At 36.9% G+C, this 15,802-nt stretch overlaps 1 protein-coding gene across 8 annotated transcripts in view; it reads right to left on the bottom strand.

The window, feature by feature from the left end:
- The window catches only part of ADAMTS20 (ADAM metallopeptidase with thrombospondin type 1 motif 20), a 194,839-nt gene that overhangs the window by 88,535 nt on the left and 90,502 nt on the right, over positions 1 to 15,802 (bottom strand). For 7 of the 8 annotated variants that reach the window (XM_073788803.1, XM_073788804.1, XM_073788805.1 and 4 more), the window contains 6 exons: positions 15,224 to 15,328; positions 7,701 to 7,846; positions 6,318 to 6,499; positions 6,085 to 6,221; positions 3,901 to 4,018; positions 1,440 to 1,535 (listed from right to left, as the gene is read on the bottom strand). In XM_073788803.1, the coding sequence (XP_073644904.1) occupies positions 1,440 to 1,535; positions 3,901 to 4,018; positions 6,085 to 6,221; positions 6,318 to 6,499; positions 7,701 to 7,846; positions 15,224 to 15,328 (784 nt within the window). The remainder of the gene's footprint in view (positions 1 to 1,439; positions 1,536 to 3,900; positions 4,019 to 6,084; positions 6,222 to 6,317; positions 6,500 to 7,700; positions 7,847 to 15,223; positions 15,329 to 15,802) is intronic. The other variant, XM_073788801.1, reaches the window with a different exon arrangement.

Raw genomic sequence — 15,802 nt, 5'->3', positions numbered from 1 at the left:
ATGAAAATCTGGACATTATCAGAAGTGGATAGGCCTATTTAAGGGACTACCAGTTACATTAAAACTAAGGGAAATAAAACTTTACTGAGAAAAATTGTATACATTTCATTATTTTTAGTTACCAAAGCAAATTTCATAAATATAAATATTTTACAAGTCCTTTCTAATGACTTCACATGTTTATTTTGCTCACTCCAATTTAGATTTTGATATTTCCATTAGTAGTTCTTTTACAAAGTATAGTGATACTTTATTGGTGAACATTTCCAATTTTTAAACTTGGGCAGAACCCAAATATCTATATTTGGATCCTAAGAGAGACATATGAAATTATCTACAATATGGTAGCATATATCTATGTATATGCAAAAGAAAAAGAATTGCAACTAAATGTAAAACGTTAAAACATTTACATTTGATTTTCTTTGGAAAATTTTTGCATTTTTTATAGAGGTGAAATTGACACAACATAGAATTAACCATTTTCGACTGAAGAATTTGATAGCACTTAGTACATTCACAATGTTGTATAACCACCACCTCTACTTAGTTCTAAAACTTTTTCATCATCCCAAAAGGAAAACCTGCATCTCTTCAGCAGTCGTTCTCTTTACAATTGACTCTATAATGCCAAATATAATTCTTGAGATAAGCTGTTCATTATATATTCAGATTTCAAGTTAGAAGAGTTGATTACTTGGGCCAATACTTCACATTTCATTAATGTGAAGCAGGTACTTTCTCATTATCAGCTTTGCATCACCAGTTTGGTGAATTACGAATTAGTCAATATTAAGGTATTTATCAGACACAAAGAAAAGGTTTGTAAAGCATTCTTTTCATCTCTGGGCCTAAGTGAAATTCTTTAAGCCTAAAAGCTAATTTCCAAAAATAAACAACAACTGAAATTTATACTCTAGAATTAGCTAAAGGACAATATACTATAACTATACTCATTAACATCTAAAAATATGAAACCATAGTTCTTTCTGCCTTTCTGTAACATAAGAGCTTTGTAAAAGTTGTATTTAAAGACTTTTGCTACATGGTAAAGACATTTAAGAAAATTCTTTAAAACATTTAACCCCAAAGAGGTCTATAATTAACTTTAGATAAAGATAGAAGGATAGAGGATTTTATTCTAAATACACACACAACTTTAACTGAATATAACCTCTGGTTTTCTAAAACACCCTCATGGGAGAAAAAGTTTAATTTACTTTCCAGAATTTAGTTAAGGATTTTTAAGATAGGATATGGTGTGTAGCTCAAAAAGAAATCACGCATAGGGAGTCAGATGACTTAAGCTCAGTGTGAACTGAAATTGCATGTTTGTTCAAGGGGCTCTTCTTGCCTTCCAAGAATTTACAGCACCCACAGACCTCTGTGAAATTGCACACGAACCACATACTGGCTGCTGTTTAACTAAAAACGTTTACCCAGGTAATTGTCATCTTCTGGTTTTCCAGAATAGCTGTGCTGAAGAATATCAATGTTTGTTGCTCCTGGGGGAATCTTTACAACGACATTATAACCTGCAATAGAAGTTTACACATGTTAACTTTCACAAAAAGCAGAATGGCCAGGAGGCTAGTACCGCTGAAAGAAAAATCTGAATAGCATAGCAGACTTAGTTTCATTTTATCTTTGAAAGATGATATCGTGCTTATTCTTTTTGAATCAGTGTCTTATATAAATTACTAAGGATTAAGAAAAAGTGGTTGTTGTCTAGAAATACACAGTCTGGGATTCTTAAAGTACATTTCTTAATTACTCTTACTTCTAAAATTCTGAATATAGAATAAGAATGAAACTAGTATTTTAGCTCCTGAACTATTTAGCACACATACTCATTTTAAAATTTGACCAATACTTTTACATCTTATACTTCCTAATGAGGAAAAAAATTCTAAATGCTATTCACAAGTCCAGGAGATATAAAAATAGTTGGTCATTGCTATATGTGTACACAGACTCAGTGAACAGCAAAATAATGAAAGTTAAAGAGAAACATTTTTCTTAAGCTTTTAGGTTCTAGTGTAAGCAAGAATCCCTACAGCTACCCCCCAAATTTTACATTATTTTGTAAAGTCTACTAACAAATTGTCAAGAGAAAAGTAAAAAGTTTACTCAAGAGAAATGAAAATGTTTCTGTTTTATGAGACCGAATTCAACAACACTGGCACTTCTCAAAAGATGAGGAAACACTATATCAAATATACATTAAACAAGAAGCAACGTTTCTCCTGCACTAAGACCACTCATGTCACAGTTTTCCGAATACTCTCAGGTTTTAAGTCAACAATTAATTTTGCTCTAGTGATATTATTCTAAGTTTTTCCTTTCCCTTTTTAGGATTTTCCTCTTTTATTTAATACATAAAAGGAGTTAAAATTTTTCGTATGTACTGACTTGATAAATATAGAATGAACTTAAGAAAAGGAAGTTTTCAAAGAGCTTACGTTTGAAACCTTGATATGAAATTACCTTGCATGTTTTTAGAGCAGCCTCATTTATTTATATCTCTTTAAGATATCACATTTAAACGTAAAGTGATAAATGATCTGATGATTCTGTATACACTATATGCATATTGGGTGTAGGTTATAAGCCTACAAAAATAATTTTGACTCATGATTTTTTCACTATAAAATATCCCTACCAGCTCCACTATTTTATGTCTTTGCTATTTTTTCAAGAAAGCGTTCCTAGGCATTGCAAATGTGACAAAATGAAGGCTACCACCAGGGGGCAGTAATGTGACAAACGCTATTCAGACCCCTGCACATGAGTTTAAGATCTTTTTCCGTTTGCAAACTGATCAAGTCATAGTACAATTTTGTCAAGGTTAAATATATGATCATAATTTGGTGCATGTGGTTTTACACAGAAAAAAAAAAAGTTTTTCAGTGAATACAGACCAGACTTTGATAAATGTGTGCCATTGGTTACAAAAGGGGATCAAATATTTACGGCTCCCGTGAAATAATGAATCATAATAACTAGAAAAATAATGTCAAATTATCTAGTAACTCAGATTCATAAGCACGACCAGAGTATGAAATGTACTATGCTTTTCATATAGATAAAAATATAAATTGTGTTTTAAATTATACTGCTTTAACTGAATTCTTACTAACTTAAACAACTATGTTCAAAAATATGTGAATACAATTTAAAGCTGAACAATAAAGCTGTAATAAAAAATACATTTTTATTTTGCAAGGAAAGTTTTAAAAGGCTGCTTTTTATTACCATAAAAAGAAAAAGTTTTCTCAGAAAATTTAATGGAAAATGTCTGACATATTGTATTCTCATAATTTTGAAGAAAAATGAAACCGTGGCCAAACATCAATTATATCTGTAATCCAGATACTTCCCGAAAAATCAAATGTAACACTAATTCCAGATTAGCACTGAAGTTAATGGTTTCATCCTTCACCTTCAATCAGTTTCAATATATCATCAATATGAAACACAGTAGATAGGCCAGGTCACGCACAAAAAAATGTGGTTCAAATGATTAAAAATAATTGAAAGCGAATTTCCTAGAAAAATTATAAATAAATACAATACAAATTACAGGAAGAGCAGTAAAAACATTTCTTTAACTGGGGGACTATTCACACACCATTGTCAAGCTGCACCACATTTACTCTAATAAATGCACCTAACAAATTTTTAAGGATCAGATTTGTCTTAAAGCAGGTTATTCATTAATTAATTAATGTATTCATTAATTCAATGATACATCTGGTATAAGATTTAATTAATCATTATGAACTAAGGTACAGAATAGACAAAACAATAACGAGCCATTACTATTATTCCTTCATTATATACTCCATTATATACTCCATTATACCCAAAGAGAAAATTAGAAAGAACTGCACAGCTCACCATAATGGGCACTGTTGAAGGCACCTGCCATTGTCCTGCATGAGGAGTTATCCCCACCACACACTCCACATCTGTCTCTCCTGGCCTTGGAATTTAATACGTGATCACAGCCAGCTTGCTTCAAAATACAATAATTACAATGAACGTCATAAAAAGGACTAATGACAAGCATGGTGCTTTATAAACAAAGTTCTTTTCAAAAATATTCTTTCAATTAATAGGAGATTCAATACACAGGGTTTTTTCAGAATACTGATCTTGTTTGTACACCAGTATTTTCACACATCTGTTCACATGGTTGAAAAAGCAATGTTTTTTAAAGGGTCATCCACATACTTCCTGCATCAAAATCACATGGCGTGGGATTTAAAAAGACAGATTCCCAGATTTTCTGAATTAAAATCCTTGGAGGTAAAAACCTAGGAATCCAAATTGTAACAAACACTGACAGTGATTCCCACGTCCGTCATTTGAAAATCACTCTTTAAAGTCATGTAATTCAAAAGGGACAAAAAGTAACACATTACAATAACTCCAAAAAGATGTCTTTCATGATTCACGTTTTTCACTCATGACCTTAGAACTCTGGGAATTAAATGAGCACTTTTGAGAGAAACAATTTACTTCTTTAAAATTAATACCTAGCATAATAAACAGTGATTATGAAAAAGAATGAATAAATAAATAAATAAAGGTGAAAGTATACATGGTTTGTTCTAGGGCTTTGAAAGAACAAGTGCAGCTCTTCTCCACACAGATGGTGTCCTCTGCATACATTGCAGTAACGTTTAGTTCTTTAGAATATTCCTTTAAATTTAGTGATCAGGAAAGTAAGAAAAATTCATAAGCCTCATGACTTTTTACTCACAAGGCAAATATTTCGAAAATTTCATCCAGATATTTTCTGAAAGTAACATGAATCTTTATGTTCAGATACTTGTCATATTTTTTCATGGTATTTGACTCTCTGCTGTTAATTTAAATAAAACCAGTTTTTAAGGCCACCAAGTACCCTTTTTCTAGTATTTAATCTATTCCCAAAGTGTAATTTAAGTTTCTCTGAACATCTCATTAGCCCTTTGGGTGCGAGGCCTTTCTCACCTAGGTAACTGGTAATAGATGTTTGGTTATAGGGAGAAGAAATTGGTCCTATTAAGTTCCACTTAATGAAAGGAATGAGTTCACAAGATGACATTTGTATTCTTTAGACAGTATTCACTATCCTAGTTCTCAAACTCACCATCCATTTTTAAGATCACCATCTGCAACTTGCATGCTTTGATTCAGGGGCTCATCTGCTCTCACCTAGAATCCTGCTAAATGGCCTACCTAACTCCAATTTCCTGACAATCCAGTACATTCTGAAGATTCTGACATGCAAATCGAATCACATCTCTTGCTTAACTCTAAATCCTTGTATTTCCAAGAACTTCAGGAAAAAATTTCATATAACCACCATCAGCTGGTAGCTACCTCTACCCCTGGCCCCTTACTTCTTCACCTTTCTAAACCTACTTACCCTGATAATTAGCTCCAGACTCACACCCTCCAAGAGCATTCCCCAAATCCTTTACCCACTTCCCCACAGAACAAGACACTCCTCCTACATCGTCCCCATGCCACCTTGCAGATGAGCCCATAGCACTGCATTCTAATTGTGTGTGTGCCTATCTCCCCCACAAATCTGTGTCCACATTGGCGGCAGGTGCTCTGTTCCATTCTTTCATCTTGGTGACTAGAACGGTATGTGACATCTAGCAGGTATTCGGTAAAAGTTTGCTGAACGTCTGTAAGAAGTAAGAGAATGGAGAGAGGGAGGGAGGATATCACTGCTTCTAACACTGAGGGGGAAAATGTCACCACAGAAGGGTCATGTTCGAAGTAGCAAAAGGACTTTACAACCCTTGGGTCCTAATACATTCTATCTTTTTAGGAAGCTGACCTCATCTTTCATCTTGATTTTAAGTGCCATAGGCAAAACAAAACCAGCAAACTCATCTTACTGCTTCATGAGTCACTCCTAATGCCGGAGAATGGCCTAGGAATAGGCAGCCCGGTAGCAACCAAGGATGCTGCGCTGAATTCGCAAGAACGTATCTGAAGTCATAGAAGCAATACTTGGTTAGAGTTATAGAAGGAAAATAGTATTCTGAAAGTCATTTTAAATGTAGTAAGTTTACTTACCCGACACAGACCTTGAACACAGATGTCATTTGTTTCAGTTCCACAAGGAGTACCATCGGCAACCCTGTCCTTCAACTGGTAGAAGTTAGTGGTTCCAGCCACACGACAATACAGTTTACAACGATCTTTCATGGCAACTGTAAGAAAAAGTCCAATTCTGGGTGTACGATAACACAGCTATGTGTTCCTATGTCTCAAAAATTTTTACATTAAAAAAAATTCTAATTACTTACTCCCACTATATTTTGGAAGCCACCTCACATTAGGGGACAGACCATGGATGTTGAAATGTTTACCATCAAAATCAGAGCACTGCTTCTCACGAAAGTCCTGCTTGCCTTTTGGACATGAATCAGTGTTACATGATCGAAATTTCATCCTGCGGCCCACACAGTACTTTCCTCCGTTTCTTGGCCTAGTCAAATTCATTACATTGTAAAGCACATCAGTACAAGATTATTTCTGCCATTTACTTCTAAAACTCTTCCATTCCTTTCCAGGATCTGGAAAACCACTGATGTCCCACTCACACTTTTCGTTTTTAACAGAAGTATGTAACGTGGTTGTGAAGCAATTCTGTGGTTAATGAAACTGTAGAAAATATATTTTAACATGGACACTGTGGCCTGGAGGGCAGAAATGATGTCTTATTCACGACTAGATTAACTAACAAGGAGCTAAGTAATGATGGGGATTTGTTTTAAAACCTCAAAAAAGGGTTTCTTCATTTTGGAGGTGTGGAGACACACAGAGTGAGCCAAAGATGATCAGAAAGGAAGATGATAACATGTTAAATTTTAAAAGAAGTATATACGCCTCTTTGTTGTGTATATCCTACTTATCACTCTGTTCAAAGAGTTTCATGGTATCAATCTATAGCCATCTATCGCTATATCAACTTATGCTGGAACATAAAAACTCTTTTGTCAGTGTTTTTCTTTTAATATGAAGACTTTCAGCATAATTTAGCTTTTCAAAAATTCAAATAAACTAAGTCGGATTTTATTCAAAGTATGTCACATTTCTGCATTAAAAAGTCTTCATATATATAACATATAATAACAGAAACATTATTTTTAAATTTTTATGGAATCCCTAAGTTCTTTTAAATAGTTTGGTGAGCAGGACCTATGCTTCAGTTCTTATTCAAACTAAAGACACTGAAGCATCTATAACATGAAAAGAAGAGAAAGAAAATATGACATGACAGATTATACCAAACAGTAAACATACGGTAACAAAACTACATATTTTATCCAGGAAAGCCAAAACATAGTCGAAAGGGGCCAGGATCTTCCAACGGAAGCACAGTAAAAGTAAAACTGCCATTATATTACCATCATTATTGACAACTATTCCTCAAATTTACACCAGATCAAAAAAGAAAGAAAATGGCTTGGTCTTGATTCAAATTCTCAAGACTATTTTAATTTACTTTTTTGTTTAAGGTCTGAATCTACCAAGATATAAAGTAACATGGCTTAAAGTACTCCAGAAGTTTTCTGAATCTCAGAAACTTACAGACTGACCTCCAGTTTTAGAAGTGAATGAAATTGATGTTTACTTTCTGGTGCCTTGAGATAATCTTAATTTACAGTGACATAAAAAGGACATACTCGGGCCGATTACAGAGCCTGGTTGTGCTTTTGATTCCACCTCCACATGTTCTTGAACAAGAACTGTAAGGTCCCCACGGTCCCCAATCGCCATCTACAGGACGTGTGTCCATTTCTTTGTTTACACATAGCCCATGGTGGCAATGCTATAAAAATAAAACAAAAAGAAATGATTCATGCATTATCTCATTGGGACATCGTAGTAATAATAACAATAGCACAGAGATCAGTAGAAAAATAGGTACACAATTTTAAGCAAAATGTCATCAATTCAGAAATGAGATTACACGTGACACCACTCTGTGAATATTTCCTGAGTATCTACTGAGTAACTGTAAAAAGATCGACAGAATGCAAAAATGAATAGGAAATTTACCTTGCCTATGAGATCTATAGTCTCATTGGAGAGGGAAGACCTACACATATGGGGAAAACTTAAATAGTATAATGAAAAATATTTTTGAAAAAGAAGCAAACAAATATTTGTTAACGTGGTATTTGTCCATGCTTCTATTTTTATGCAAAGATATCTATCACTCTCCCATGCCTTAAGCTAACTTTCAGCTCTATCTCATTCAAAGTCTCAAAGACCACTTCGTTCCTTGCTTTCATCAAGAAAGCAGAAACGTACAAAAGAATCTGCCCAAAATCTCCCACCATCCCTTCTACCCACCCAAAAGCATCTGTGCCCAGTACCCAACCTTCCTGCCAATTAGTATACATGAAAAATCCAAAGTCGATCCCTCCACTGTGCCCCTCATCTCATCTCTTCTCGCTACTCCAAACACCACTCCAGCAGTTCTCCCATCTCTCCTACATCATCACTGCTCCAGGCACTACTACATGAAAGCTAATCAAAACACGGTCCATGCACGGATGGCAGGCTTTGAACTAGTCACTGTCAGTAGGGAGCAGAGGTATACAGAAGTTGAGAGTAAGCGTTCAGAAACTTTCAGAAGATTTTGACAGAGTAATTGCGTTTATTAAAGTTAATAATTTTAAAATTAGCTTATATTAGTTCTATTTTTAACTGTGCTAAAATACACATAACGAAATTTACTCTCAACCATTTTCAAGTGCACAGTTCAGTGGGATAAAGAACATTCACATTGGTGCGCAACCACCGCCATCTATAAACAGAGCTCTTCTCCAAGCTGAAACTCTGGACCCATTAAGCAGTAACTCCCCATCCTCCCCTCCTCCCAGACCCTGGCAACCACCATTCTACTCTGTTTCTATGAATGTGACTGCTCTGTATATCTCACATGATTGAAATCGCACAGTATTTGTCTTTCTAGGATGGGCTTATTTCACTTAGCATCATGTCCTCAAGGTTAATCCATGTTGTAGCATGCGTCAGGACTTCCTTCCTTTGAAGACTGAATAATACTGCATTGTACATATATATCACATTTTCGTTATCCATTCATCCGCTGACGGACACTTGTGTTGCTCCCATCTCTTGGCTATTGTGAATAATGCAACTCTGAATACGGGTGTGTGAATATCTCTCAGAGACCCGTGTTTTCAATTCTTTTGGATATATACCCAGAAGTGTTTGTGTTGGGTCATCTATTTCTATTTTTAATCTTTTTGAAGAACCACCATTTTGTTTTCCACAGAAAAAAACTGGCTTACACTTTGAATGTCTTTTTTCATTCATTTTTATCATTTTGTGCAAGAGTATGCTTATAAATGACCAGAACTGTTTAAAAGAGAAGACTGGTCCTTTATGAGAGATAGTTTGAGAAGCACTCCACTCATGCTCTTTAACTTCCAAACATACTCTTGTTTCTCCCACTTTAACAACAACAACAACGAATTTTTCTTAGATCTCGTTTTCTTCACCAGTTATTGATCTGTTTTTCCTTGAAAGAGTTGTCTACGTTTATTGTCTAACTCTGTCTATTCTCTCTCATTATTCCATCGTCCATGAACCTGCTCATGTGTACATCACCAATGGCCTCCAGGACACTATGATGAATGGCCAGTTCTCAGTCTCTGCCTTCATTGATTTATGTGACACAGTATGTGACACAGCTGATCATTCTTCTTTGATACATTTTTTCTTCTCTTGGTTTCCAGGACTTGGCACACTCTTGGTTTTCTTTTCTCTTTAATGATTTCTCTTTTGCGTTTCTTTTGCTATTTCTTCTTCTTTTTGACCTCTTAATGTCCCCAGGCTCAGATTGTAGTCCTTTATTCTTCTTTATTGACAGTCATTCTCAGTCCAGATCTCTCTCCTGAACTCCAGACTCCATAGACAGCTGCTTCCTCACCTTCATTTGAATGTCTAGTAGCCACTTTAACTATAGCGCATCAACACTGAACTCTTGCCTTGGCCCCTCAAAATCTGCTGAGTTGACTCATTTGATCAGCTAAAAACCTAGTCATCTTATCTCTTCTTCCTCTAACATTCCATATCTAACACATTAGCAAATGCTCTAGTTCCTTCAAAACCATACACAAAGTTGAGTTCTAATCATCACCTGGTTTCAGCCACCTGCATCTCTCATCTCCATTATTTCAACAGCTCCCTGAGTACATCTCCTCTGTTTCTACTCTTGGCCCTTACAGTTTAGCCTCAACAGTTGTCAGAATGGTCATGATCCTTTTTTAACTTAGTTTAAAAATTAAGTCAAATTAGGTGACTCTGCTCAAATCCTTCAATTATCTCACTCTGAGTTATACAACATTCTCACAATGGCCTGCAAGTTCTTCCAGTAACTTCCCATACATCTCTCTCTCTCTTCACTCCACTCCAGCCAAAATGTCTTCCTTGCTCTTCCTTGAATACTCCAGCAGTACTCCAGACTTAGGAGTTTGGCCATTCCCTTTTCCTGGAGCTCACTCCCCTGGGATGTCCTCAAAGCTAACTCCCTCACTTCCTTTAAAACAGCTCATGGGCTTCCCTGGTGGCGCAGTGGTTGAGAGTCCGCCTGCCGATGCAGGGGACATGGGTTCGTGCCCCGGTCCGGGAGGATCCCACATGCTGCGGAGCGGCTGGGCCCGTGAGCCATGGCCACTGGGCCTGCGCGTCCGCAGCCTGTGCTCCGCAATGGGAGAGGCCACAACAGTGAGAGGCCCGTGTACCGCAAAAATAATAAATAAATAAAATAAAATGAAGTCCCTTTAAAAGAAAAAAAAACAAAAAAAACAGCTCATTAGGCAACTTCACATAAGATCGACCTTGACCACCATAGTTTAAAATGCAATCTGCCCTCTCCTACCACACAACTTCAATCTTTCCTCTGCTGTATTTCTCTCATTCATGGTACTATTATATTGTTCATAATACTCCAGTCTTCACTAGAATACAAGCTCCAGGGGGGACAAGGATCTTTTCTCTTTTGTTCACTGATGTATCCTGAGTGCCTAGAATAGTATCTGACATGTAGTAGGTCCTTGATACATTTTTGTTGAATGAATTAATCCTATAACCAAGATTATTAGCAGAGAAAAATGCTTTGTGCCCTCCATTGGAACAAATTATTCAATATGAGAAAGCCATTATAAAAGTGAACAAAAACAAACTCTCAGAATAGAATATACTATGTGCATATAAATTTTGTGGGCATCTTCCAGAAACATTTAAAGATTCCTTGCATGTTCCTTATTTATTTATGTATTTCTGAGAGATCAAAGCATGAAAAAGAATGTTATACTATTCACCATGTAGTAAAATTAACTCATCATCAGATGGGTTCAGCATGTCTTCATGCAAACAGATTTACTACCAAAAGCATTTAACAGATATCTCACACATAAGATAGTCATAAGATAAAGGAACTAGAGGAGAGTGTTAAGGTCAAATTATAGAATATTTGTTTAAATTTTCCTTTAATAACAGGTCCATTTAATACTGAAAATGGCTAATGCATAGGGGCTCACTGTTTTTAATTGATTTTTTTTAAAAGGGAATTTATACCTATCATGATCCACATTTTATCCCAAATGCCACCTCTACCTTTAATCTACATGGGCTTTATAGTAGGTTTCAGTATCTCATCATATTTACCTGAATTCCAGCAAACCCATGCCCGCCATACCGTATCACCGGGGGAATATTTAAGTGGCTAATAAGCAAATGAAAAGATGCTCAAGATTGATGATAATCAGGATAAGGCAAGTTAAAATCACAATGAAATTCTATTTTGCACCCATCTAGAATGGCTAAAGTTTTGTTAAGGCTAACACTATCAAAAATTGGCAAGGAATGCAAAGCAACTCAAACTTTCATATTTACATTGCTTGGTAGGTCTAAAATGGTTCACATACTTTGGAAAATTGTTTGGTACTTTCTTATGAAGTTAAACACACACCTACCCTATGACCCAGGAATTCTACTCTAGGTATTTACTCAAGAGAAATGCAACATATGTCCACAAGAAGACTTATACAAGGATGCTCACAGCAGCTTTATTCATAAAAGCCAAAAACTGGTAATGACCCAAATATCCATCAACAGGAAAATGGTAAACAAATTACGGTGCAGCTGAATTACACTTCAACATAAAGGAATGAAGTACGGATGCACACAACAATTTGAATGAAACTCCAAAACATTATGTTGAGAAAAAGCAGCTTGACCCACTTGTTCCTTGCCAAGACAGACTACACTGTATAGTTTCATTTACTTAAAATCAAGAACACACAGGAGATGGGGCAAAGATGGTAGACCCTGAGCTCATCTCCTCCCATGGGCACACAAAAATTGCAACTATTTACAGAGCAACTATCAATGAGAATGACCTGAAGACTAGCAGAAAAGATCTATAACTACAGATATAAAGAAGGAACCACAACGAGATGGGTAGGAGAGAACATAGTATAGTTAAGACCCACACCCCTGGGTAGGCAACCCACAATCGAGAGGATAATTACAATTGCAGAGGTTCTCCCCAAGGACCCAGAGGTCCAAAACCCACATCAGGCTCCCCGGACTGGGAGTCCTACACTGGGCAGACGAGCCCCACAATGTCTGGCTTTGAAGGCCAGCAAGGCTTACTTGCAAGAGAGCCAGAGGGCTGTAGGAAACAGAGACTCCACTCTTAAAAAGGCACACAAAAAAATCTCATATGCTCCAAGACCCAGGGAAGAAGCAGGAATTTGAAAGAAGCCTGGGTCAGACCCACTTGCTGATCTTGGAGAGGCTCCCAGAGAGGGAGAAAGCAACTGGGACTCACCCTGGAAACAGAGACTCTGGCAGAAGACATTTTAGGGAGCTCATCCTACCACAAGGACACTGGTACTGGCAAGCACCATTTTTAATCCTCCTGCTAGCTTATTAGCATCAGGACCTGGCCCCACTCACCAGCCTGCTGGCACCAGTCCTGGAACGCCCAGCCCCTAGATCCCCAGAGACTTGCAGCCGGCCATCAGACAAAGCTCCACCCACCAGGGGGCAGGAATCAGCCCTGGTACCCCCTGGGCCCTGGCCCCGCCACCTGCTGGCCTACATGGACTCTGGGACGAACAGGGCCCTGCAGCCATGGTCCTGGACCAGATTCGGCACACCAATGGACCAGCACTAGCCCTAGGACTTCCTGGGCCGTAGCCCACCTACCAGCAAACTGAACAGCTCTAGGACCCCCAAGCCCCAAAGTTAGAGACCCCAGAACCCAGCTCCACCCACCATGGGCCACCACTAGCCCTGGGACCAGATTTACCCACTAATGGGCAGGTACGAGTGCCTGGACTCCCTGGACCCCACAGACACCATCCCTGGGAAGCACCATGGCCCCACAGCCAGCTGTCCTGGGATCCAGCCCCACCCACCAGTGAGCTAGCACCAGGACCAGGCCTCTCCTAACCATGCAGCCAGCCACACCAGGACCCAGCCATACCCACAAGTGGCCAGCAGCCTCCGCACAAGGCAGAACCTGGCAACCAACAAGACCAAGATGACTGAAATCATATCAAGCATCTTTTCTGACCACAATCCTATGAGACCTGAAATCAACTACAAGAAAAATATTGTAAAATACACAAATATGTGGAGGCTAAACAACATGCTACTAAACAACCAATGGGTCACTGAAGAAATAAAAAATACCTAGAGACAAATGAAAATAAAAACACAACAATCCAAAATCTATGGAACGTAGCAAATGCAGCTCTAAGGGGAACGTTTGTAACAACACGAGCCTACCTCAGGAAACAAGAAAAATCTCAAGTAAACAACTTAACCTTATACCTAAAGGAAGTAGGGTAAAAAGAACAAACAAAATTCAATGTTAGTAGAAGGAAAGAAATCATAAAGGCCAGAGAAGAAATTAATAAAATAGTTACAAAAAAATAATAGAAAAGATCAATGAAACTAAGAGCTGGTTCTTTGAAAAGATAAACAAAATTGATTTATTCAGACCCATCAAGAAAAAAAAGAGAAAGGGCTAAAATCAATAAAATCAGAAATGAAATAGGAGAAGTTACAACTGACACCACAGAAACACAAGGGATCCTAAGAAATTACTATAAATGATTATATGCCAATAAAATGGACAACCTAGAAGAAATGGACAAATTCCTAGAAATATACAATCTCTCAAGACTAAATCCCAGGAAGAAAAAGAAAATATAAAAACACCAGCACATGAAGTTCACTAGTAATGAAATTGAATCAGTAATTTAAAAAACTCCCAACTAATGAAAGTCCAGGGCCAAAGGGCTTCACAAGTGAATTCTACCAAACATTTAGAGAAGAGTTAACACTTATTCTTCTCACACTATTCCAAAAAATTACAGAGGAAGGAATGCTTCCGAATTCATTCTACAAGGTCAGCATCACATTGATACCAAAACCAGACAAAGATGTCACAAAAAAAGAAAATTACAGACCAGTATCACTGATGAACATAGATGCAAAAATCTTCAACAAAATATTAGCAAACTGAATTCCACAATACATTAAAAGGATCATACACCATGATCAAGTGGGATTTATCCCAAGGATTCAATCGTTCAATATCCGCAAATCAATCAATGTAATATACCACATTTCATTATCTTGGTGAACCTATCACTTGACATCATGTTGGCAGATTTAGATAAGTTCATGACTGATGCTAGAATGGCAAAGATGTAGTATGGTAGGCAGTTTATCTTGCAGTACAATGTATTTTAAACATTAACACCAATAAAGATCTGAAGAAGCCACTTAAAACTTTCAATTATACTTATCTGAATTTTTAGGATAAAACGTATACAATGGTAACATCCTTGAATTTGGGGGATTTGCTGTAATATCTATGGCTAGACTCATTTTTAATAACAAGACTATAATATGCTTAGATAACTAAATATCCATGTTATTATGTAACTATAATATCCATCTGCTAGATCTTGAAAAAAAGAGTAAAATTTTAATTCACTTGACAACATACTACATCAAACAAGTAAGACAAAAACATTAATTCAACTAGCAGAACAAAAGTTGACAGCGAAAAGGAAGAATGCTGAAACGCAGAGCAATCGCCTCCTTGGATAATCTCTTGATATAAGACTCACCCTTCGAGAAAACCTACCATCCCAGGACCACAGTTTGTTCCATCTGCCAGTGGCATGTGTTGAGTGCGACAGCCCTTGTGAACTCCTTCTGCACTCGTGCACCAGAGACGCCTGCATTGTTTCTGCAGAGTAAGAAAAGGCACGCAAGCAAGAGTGAAAATAACACTGTAACCACGGAATCAATTCAGTATCATGCATTGGTTTATAAGCTGATCCTAGGTACTTCCTGGTTTCATGGTCAGAGCGGGAAATAATCAGTAAAAAAATATTTGCTAAGTCAGTCCAAGTCATCGATTTTCCTCTAAACACATAAAATGGCAAGATTTCATTTTTAAAAACTTTTGGATTATCATCAAACACTGAACAATGGAAGAGATGTCTTGGAGTAGAAGTATTCAAAATTATGTGGGACATTTTTCTCTCTTTGCAAGACATTTTTCTAAAGGACTTTTTGTTGTTAAATGTCATTCACAAGGAGTTTCCAAAAGTCCCTTTTGATCCAACAGTGGAATGTATGAATAATGTGCATAGAAATATTGTATAATGTATACTGGTTTCCTATTTTGTGAATATAATGCATACTTTCAACTTTTGAA

This window comes from Tursiops truncatus, chromosome 11 (genome assembly GCF_011762595.2).
Source record: "Tursiops truncatus isolate mTurTru1 chromosome 11, mTurTru1.mat.Y, whole genome shotgun sequence".
In the NCBI taxonomy this organism is placed as follows: Eukaryota; Metazoa; Chordata; class Mammalia; order Artiodactyla; family Delphinidae; genus Tursiops; species Tursiops truncatus.
Note: the sequence above shows the minus strand (reverse complement) of the source record. Positions and strands in the feature narration are given on the sequence as shown.